Source organism: Lactuca serriola, chromosome 8 (genome assembly GCF_051521515.1).
Source record: "Lactuca serriola cultivar US96UC23 chromosome 8, Lser_US96UC23_V15, whole genome shotgun sequence".
Lineage (NCBI taxonomy): Eukaryota > Viridiplantae > Streptophyta > Magnoliopsida > Asterales > Asteraceae > Lactuca > Lactuca serriola.
The window spans coordinates 142,436,026-142,445,131 of record NC_136415.1 but is presented as its reverse complement, the minus strand read 5'-3'; the positions used below and the strand labels follow the sequence as shown (position 1 = coordinate 142,445,131).

At 29.0% G+C, this 9,106-nt stretch overlaps 1 protein-coding gene and 1 long non-coding RNA gene across 4 annotated transcripts; both read left to right on the top strand.

Annotated features, from left to right (window-relative positions):
- The first annotated feature begins 200 nt into the window (after window positions 1–200).
- Window positions 201–3,163, top strand: LOC145069726 (uncharacterized). 3 transcript variants are annotated; one of them, XR_013689656.1, is made up of 5 exons: window positions 201–1,044; window positions 1,250–1,318; window positions 2,226–2,366; window positions 2,723–2,834; window positions 2,923–3,163. It is a non-coding gene; the product is annotated as an uncharacterized LOC145069726 (long non-coding RNA). The 3 variants fall into 3 exon arrangements; XR_013689657.1 differs by having other exon boundaries at window positions 204–1,044; window positions 2,726–3,163; XR_013689655.1 differs by having other exon boundaries at window positions 210–1,044; window positions 2,723–3,163.
- Window positions 3,164–7,091: 3,928 nt separating this feature from the next.
- LOC145067464 (uncharacterized) lies at window positions 7,092–8,528 on the top strand. The gene is made up of 4 exons (XM_079014600.1): window positions 7,092–7,262; window positions 7,350–7,372; window positions 7,502–7,839; window positions 8,521–8,528. Exons 1-4 carry the CDS (start codon window positions 7,092–7,094, stop codon window positions 8,526–8,528), a joined length of 540 nt encoding a protein of 179 aa, XP_078870726.1.
- The last annotated feature ends 578 nt before the right edge of the window (window positions 8,529–9,106 follow it).

Genomic DNA, 9,106 nt, shown 5'->3' with positions numbered 1-9,106 from the left:
TATCTCTTAAATAATAATTTATTTAAAATAATTAATTAATAATTTTGACTTTTTATATGAAAGTTTAATTAATTTTATAACCGTAGTTCTCACGGTTATATGTATATAATGAAATTCAGCAAAATCTCCTATCCTAATGAATAATAACTTTTATGTAGCTTGTCATTTTCCAAACCCTCTCCTAGCTTATATTCCTACTCATTTTATCAAAGTGAAATTCCGAAATTATCCCTCTTAAAACCCCATCTGCCTTCGTTATGGCTCTGACGTTCCAACTTCTATGTGATAAATCAGCTAGAGATTGTTGAAGATAATCGTTCCAAAATTATCAATATCTTTATTTATACGATTACAATTTCATACTCATTCATTTTAACCCTAATTTTGTTGTTGGAAATTAAGCGGGATCCGGGAATCATCTCTTAATTGATTACAAACTAGAGATCCAATTTAGAGGATGAAGACGATGGTATTTATGAAAAATTAGAAAGTGTATGAGTGGTTTCACGCACAAAGATGGAAACAGATCAAAGTTTCCAACTTCAATCCAAGAAATCCATTCCTAAATCACCCAGATTTTCGTGTCGATTGGTAAAATCCGGATAAATCCACGAAATCATGTAGGCAATCAATTCCTATTTTATTCTTCATTCTCTCTATTTCTCCAGAAACTCCAATTCAAATCAACAATTTCCTTCTCGATCGAATACGCACCCTATTTCTCCATAAACCCTAATTATGCCCAAAGCAGCTCTTTCGCTACTACTATGCACCAAGGAGGCCTGAGAAGTAGAATCGATAGGGATATTGTACCAGGTCCAAGGTTGATTTCACATATTGGGTATTTGGAGTTCTATTCTCGTGGTCAGTGGAATCGTGGGTTTAATTTAATGCATTGTTCAACTTCTTGGTTTTTTATCCTTTGATGCATATGTGGGAATCTTTCCCTAACGAAATGTTATTGATTTACTTTTATATTCAAATAAATATTTGATTTTGATTGTTAGTTTCCATAGCAGAGGAGAAACTTTGAAGGATAAGAAGGTATGTGTTTTATGAGTAAGGGTTTGCATATGATAGTTTTATGCATTATAGTATTGATTTTTTTAAAAGAAAGAAACACTAAGAGATTGTTTCTTCTTGGATTTAGCGTTTCTTATTGGCTTAATCTGATTGCAGTAATATTTGTTTCCATGATTTTTTTTAATAAATGTGAGTTAAAATTCATTTTTATTGTTATGCTATGCAGTCACTATATCCTTGGGATCCATGTAAGAGGCCAACAACAATGGAAGCTCTTCAGCATCCTTTCTTTCAGGTAGAAATCTTCAAATTCCTTTTTTGTTTAATTTATCAAGAACAATTATATGATGATTACGGGCTAAAATGTAATTTCTTTAAATCTGCAAAGTTGTTACTATGTTCTACATTCTCTTCTCCCTAAATCTATTATCGCTAAAACACCTCCATCTGATTTGTTCTCTCACAACTAACAATTCTATTATTATAACTTGTTTGAAGTTTAATCGGATTTTATTACTTTTAACTAAGTAAAAGTTTGATACAAGGGCAAATTTGTAATTGGTAGTAATAATATTATTACTCCATCTGCCAAAATGCATTCATTTCTAAATTCAGGTAATAATATATTTTTACTGAATTTAAATAGTTCTTGTATATATTTTTATGTTGTGATTATATATATATATATATATATATATATATATATAGGAGTAGGATCAAATGAGAACACTAAAAAGGTTGAGAACGCGAGAACAAAGTATATTCATTTGCGATTTCATATATTCATTTTAGAGAAATGATAAATTTTTACGCCTTTAATTTCAATTGAAGAGAAAAAACATATTCATGTTGATTGTGCGTAAAAAATTATCATTTCTCCACAAATGAATACATGACATCAGAAATGAATATACTTGTTCTCGTGTTCTCAACCTTTTAGGTGTTCTCATTTGATTTTTTCCGTTTATATATATATATATATATATATATATATATATATATATATATATATATATATATATATATATATATATATATATAAGAAGTGTGGAATTGAATCGACATGTAGGAGTAAATGAAAAGACCAACTACCAATCAAAATCAATATTAACCCAAGTAAACAGTTTATTTCTTTCTTTTTGATATATATTCATTTATATTTCAATTAACTGATAATAATTAATAAATGCTAATAATTTCAGGAGGAAGGGTATATACGGGAAAAGGAAGAGTCGATGGTGGAGGCATTATTGGTGAAACAGGTGAAAAAGTGGGAAATATGACGATTGGATCTGGAAGAGGGAGACCTTCACCGACACCGGTGAAGGCTGGAATGGCAAATGGTAGATCCGATTTGTTTTCTAGAAGGCTATATATATATATATATATATATATATATATATATATATATATATATATATATATATATATATATATATATATATATATCCCTTTGGTTAATCTGCTTGTGAGAAGGGTCTTGTATTGTGTGTGATGGGGTCAAAGATTAAATATGAAAAATAAGTGGATTGGTCTTTATGATTTTAGAATGTGTTGGTTATGTTTTTTTTTTTCTAAATGGCGAATTTGAAAATTTCAACAGTTTGACAATGTGTTTTTAATGTGGTTAAGAATATAATAATCTTCACTCTTAATCAAAATAAATATGTTTTTTTTTTCAATCTTGCTGCCTTCTTAGTAGCAAGAATTTTCAGGCGATTTTCAAGATATTATTGCATGCAACCAGACAAGAGATGCAATAACGAAAATTGGCACCTTTCTTATCAATTCAATATTCATATCCACATCTGGTATGCTTCCTGGATATCTCTAAATAAGCTGCAATAACTCCCAGGGTTCATCATCTGCCAAAATCAAATACAATTAGTAATTGAACAGATCCATCACAACTATCTATCATTATTAGTGGATCTTGGTTAAGAAAGCTTCAAAGTGGACAAATTGATTCACAGCAGGTGTTTGAGCTAAGCATTTGGCCAAGATAATGAAACAAATCTATTATATGAATGTAATACATATTTCCAAGAAAAATCAATTTATCATGATTCTACTGTGTATTATATTTATTTTCTTGATGAATTTTGTGTATTTTCATTTAAATTGAAACAAATTTAATACATCATCATTGCATGTGGTATATAAACTGTTACAATAACTTTATTGTGTTTTTTGCATATTAATCATGAGTCTTTATGATTTTCTTCACCCCTTTAAAGATTATATAATCACATATATTTTGTTTAGTTTTTATTAGCAAACAATGATGTTTAATGTAAATAAATGTATATATCAAGTAAATAATATTTCTTTTACTTGAAATTTATGAGGTTCATTGAAATCAAAAGTATTTAAAAACTTTCATTCATCTATAATTTTATATTATTCTTACTAATATGTAACTTTATTTTTTCTTATTGATATACATAGTTGATAAAAAAAGTACTTTGTAGGCCACAAACGAAAAAGAATTTAGCGACAAAGAGAGTATCTTCTACAAGCTACCCTAAATGCATACCGATCGATAGCAACATTAAAACATTGAACTCGTATTCCTCACAAATGGATTAACACAACACACATAAGAATTATCACTCAAGCAAAAAATAATACTTCATTTCTAAACTACATATAAGAAATTGCAATGAAGGGAACATTGACAAGAAAAAACGAAAACCTACAGTATCATAATCGAGTTTAACATTTGGACCAATTAACGCTTCACCGGATTAATTAATAGGAAAAATATCAGATTAACTAATTACTAATAGAAAAATATCAGCTTGATTAATACTTTCATAGTAATTAAAAGCTTCTAATTTAAGAATTTCAAACCCCATTAGAATATTAGCTTTTGTAACGCTTAATTGTTATAGGCCATAAATTTACTGACAAAACATCTATCATTGTAAATTAATATATATTTTTTTACAAATATTTGATTAGTCATTACGATTTGAAATTATCAATAATGTTTTTTTTATCAACCGTGGTATCCTGGTCTGCTGCTGCTTCTGCTTTCAAAATTTATGCAAGTTAAGATTTGTTGCTGCTATCTTTAGTTCATAGATGCTTAGATGAAAGTTCATGGCTCAAGTTAGAAAAACGTCAAGTTTTTTTTATCATATTTATTATAAGTCGTTTCACACAAATAATATATGTTTTTGTATGTTAAACTTTCTTATTTTCTTTTTCTAAGAGGTGTTTTGAATGACTAATTATATTAATATAACTAGAACATAGTATTTTTTTTTTTACGAAGATAGTGTTTCTTTTGGTTTTGCAGTTGGTTATTATTATATGTGCTGATTTGATAACATAAAAAAGTATTAAAAGCACAAGTGGGTTTGGAACTTAAATGTAACTATATCATTATCCTTGTATACACTACAGGCCATTATTTATATATATAATATTATAATTATAATATTGCCGATTTCTGAATTTATATAATAGAAACCCTTGTATCTTTATTATATATTCGGTAACAAAGACAATAAAAACACTTAATTTTTTATGATTCTCCCTTACTAACTTTTTAGGACGATAGATTGTTAGTTTTTGGTTTATAATGTTCTTTTTTTCTTTTCCTTCAGATAATAAAGAATGTTCTTTTTCATTGAAATCATACCATATTGAAGTAATAATGTATTACTTGTCAGATAATTCTGAAAGCAGGTTTGAAATTAGAGAGCATCTAGATATTATGATCAATGTTAGCTCATGCAATTACATATTTGAATATGTATACATGCAATTACGTGCAAAAGTTGTTGATCTTTAATTTACCAATAATTCAAAAATATATGGCGCCATTTTATAAAGGAAATGCTTCTTTTTCTAAAATCAATATTAAAAGAAAGAAATGGAAGATGGATGTTATAATGAAAGAAAAAAGATGGAGACAGTGGAATTGATGATTTATTGAGATGGTAAGTTACAATGGGAAAATTAACGTTTTAGCCAACAAACTGTTTTTCTTCCCACGTGCTCCTTTGTGGTTGATTTTACAACCCGTATATTTTCAACAAGAATCATGCACTAAAAGTAAGGGTTTAATAAGAATAAAGTTTTTTTACAACCCACACGCTTGTCTTTTGAGTGATACTATGTTACATTATACAAACTCATGACTTTTATAAAATAGGTGGATTTACATGTAAATTACAAAATTATTAAAAAAAATACAATATTACTTTATTATATAATCAAATTTTCAATTCTACTTAAAATTATCACCTGTGGGTTCTACAGGGTTTAACCTAGTACTTAACATAAAAGGTTCAAAAAGAGTGTGGTTAGTTGTTAAATGAACTTCCAAAGATGGTTTTATATGTATGTGTGGCACCAATGTGAGAGTGGATGAGGTTTATTTAAGATAACTCTGTAAGAAACCTTTATATATACAAGAATTTCAAATTCCAACTTTTATCAATTGTTAAATACTTTTTAACCATAAAGTTTTTAGCTAAGAGGCCCGTTTCAAACCACATCACACTTCACTCCTTGCAATATTTATGTGCCTTGGAAAGAGATTTGAACTTAAGTCACTTATGGCGGAGTGAGAGTGCTTATCATGTCATTCTCTACAACCATTAGATCAAAAGATGATGATTATTCCGAGGGGTAATTACAATTAAAGAGTTATTAGGAGTCATATTATTTTGGGAATGTTTTCTATTTATAAGGGTTATTTGAGTGTCCTTAAGATTTTTTCTAAGACTCTTATAAATCAATTTAGTCGTAGTTTCAATCATTATGTTCTTATCTTCTATCCCCATATTATCAACTTATAGAATACATGATTTTGTCGCATCGATGTGGGACATTTACACTCTCTTACAGACTAATTCTCAAGAAGGAAACATTATGATGTGTCAAGCCACAGAGGTGCGAAGATGATAATACCATATTGAATATGTAAAGTTGAAATATTTTCTCTCAGAAGAGCTCTTACGGAAAAAAAAAAAAAAAAAAAAACATAGACACAAATATATATAGACATATGAGACAGTATCACACAAACGTATGACACTAACATATATGAAGAATGCATATATGTTACACTAGTTTATAACCCGTGGGAACCACGGTTATATAATTAATTAAACTTTTAAAATAAAACTAAAAATTATTAATCAATTATTTTAAATAAATTATTAATTAAGAGATTTTTTAGTTATATAAATTTTAATCATTGATTTAAATAAATATGTGAAATTATATCACTTTATAATGTGTATTAAGTTTATTTTAATTTTTATTCTAATGTTATTAATTTAATATAATTAGAGTGAAAAATTTAAAATTTGAAATTTGAAATGGAGAATTAATAGGTTTTCAAATGTCATGTATTAATTAGGAGATATAATATGATGACACATGCCAAAATGCGAATAAAATATGCATTAATTAGGAGGCTTAATAAGATGACACATGTCATAAAAAAATTAAACTATTCTTTTATTAGATAGAAAGATTAAGGACACTATGATAATTGTCTCCAAAAGATGTCCAAAGAATAATCTTTAAAAGTATATATTCACTTTATATACCACCACCGACTCAATTCTAAATTTCTAATGCCGAAGTCACTTATTGGATCATGGGATACACATCGACAAAGAAAATCAAGTGTTAAGCTAGGAGCCTATACCTATTCACGGATCCATTTGTAGCTTAGCTTATTTATCCATCACTATCGTGATTAATGCCGGTACAACATGAATAGGTGACTTACATAACGTTATGATAACGAAAAATTAATATAAGGCCACTTGGAATGGGCAACGACGTCATAACGCCCCCTTGCGTTATTAGGTGTTATGATAACACATGTTATGGTGGTAATGGAAGGAAACAGCTAATTTGATTGGAACATTCAAAAATTTGACCGTTTGCAAACGGTCACCAATATAAAAAAAAATTCTCTACTAATATAAATACGCAACATTTTTATCTCCATTTTATCTATCAAACCCAAAAAATCCTTTCAACAGTTACTATTGCTTTCAATTTCATTTTTTTTCTATTACTCTATTTAATTAAAAATGGAACATTTTGATCCGTTCTATCTATACAATCATGATATTGACGAGGATGATTTGTTTGTGAGTATGATGTATCAATATGTTACTGACATGATACCACCAGAGCCAGCTCCACTACTGACCAGCCGTGCAGCGTTGAACAAAGATCGTGAAGAAGGGCATAGACGTCTAGTTTAAGATTATTTTTCGGATAATTGTGTCGATCAACCAAACGATTTTAAAAGAATGTTTCGTTTGCGGAAAAATAAGTTTCAACAGATAGACAATGCAATGGAAAGCAGGTACCGTAATTACAGTTGTTTCAAAATTTTAATATATGTTTTTTAGATAATTAAATAATTGTTTTAGAACTTTAATATCTGTGCTTTAGATTATTAAATAATTGTTTTAAAAATTTATTATATGTTTAGGTATGAATATTTTCAATTGAGGTATGATGCGAGAGGTAAACGAGATTTTACAAGGTTGCAAAAATGTGTTGCTACAATCAAGCTTATGGCTTTGGGGGAATCACTCGAAACTATTGATGACTATATGAGAACGTCAGAGCGAACTGCACGAGAAAGTTTGTATAGATTGGCGAGAGGTGTTATCGAAACCTTCGGTGACAAATACTTGCACAAACCTTCATTGAATGACATGCAACAACTATATGCGGTGCATGAAGAACGACATGGTTTTTCGGGAATGCTTGGAAGCATTGATTGCACAAAATGGATATGGAGAAATTGTCCTGTGGCGTGGAAAGGTCAATGCACAAGTGGTCATCTTAGATCGCCTTCATTAATATTAAAGGTTGTTGCGTCACAAGACTTATGGAATCGGCATGTTTTTTTTTGGAGTTGTTGGTTCTAACAACGACGTAAACGTTCTTGATTAGTCACCAATATTTTAGGACCTTTTGACAGAAAAGGCACCGGATGCTCCTTTCACAGTAAATAGCCATGAGTATAAGTTCGGGTATTACCTCACGGAAGGAATATACCCACCATATTCCATGTTTGTGAAGGTGTTTCGACACCTGATAGAACCAAGAGATAAATTTTTCAAGAGAAGACAAGAAGGGCATGTAAGGACGTGGAACGTGCTTTCGGAGTTCTGAAAGCAAAATGGCACATAGTTGAACATGCGATACGAGCATATGAGTTGGACACTCTACGAGATATTATGTATGCATGTATCATTATGCATAACATGACGATTGAAGATCAAAAGACGAAACATTGCAGAGTATTCGCCTACGGAACCTTGACACATTCAATTTCAACCAGGGACGACACAATACTTACATAGAGTCGTTGATATTCAAACCAACGAAAATGCAAACAACTTCGAGAAGACTTGGCAGATAATATCTATGATGACACTGAAGTTGAATAATTTAGATCGAATATGTAATTTGTTTCGTCTTTTTTTTTTTGGATTTTAGGTTTTTAAATGTGTTTTTATCCTTAGTTGTAATTTTTTTATGTTGTTTTTAATTTAGGATTTAAATTTTTATTTTTACTTTTTAAAGTTATTTTTAATTTATGATTTAATTTATATTATAATTATAAATATTATGACATAAATAAAAAAAAAAAAAAATTCGAAATATAGAAACTAAAAACATAAAAAAATGGGTGTTATTACATGTTATTTGGTGTTGCCCATTTCCACATTTGGTGTTATAACACTCATCTATGACTAGGATTATGATGTGGCACATTTTGGGTGTAGTAACATGTAATAACATGTTCCCCACACCTAGCAACCTAAACATTCTCATAACAATCATACCAATGGTGATGAACTTCACGAGTCCTCCCTAATAAATAAAGATCTTTTTGTCACATGTCACATTCTTATTTATTTGCCACATGTAATTTTGTGGTTATTTTAAATTAATTTTTATTCCACATGTTATTTTATAGTTTTTTCATTTTATTAAATTGTAGATAGTATTTAAATTTAAATTCAATAATAAATGCATATCAATTTCATAAATTAACTTTCCTTCTAATTTCAAAATTACT

Bases quoted from the DNA above. Each gene is read 5' to 3' on its own strand.
- LOC145067464 (XM_079014600.1), top strand. From the start codon at position 7,092: ATGGAACATTTTGATCCGTTCTATCTATACAATCATGATATTGACGAG. The intron at 7,263-7,349 runs GTTTAAGATTAT...AAGTTTCAACAG, and splicing joins AAGAAGGGCATAGACGTCTA to ATAGACAATGCAATGGAAAG. The intron at 7,373-7,501 runs GTACCGTAATTA...TTATATGTTTAG, and splicing joins GACAATGCAATGGAAAGCAG to GTATGAATATTTTCAATTGA.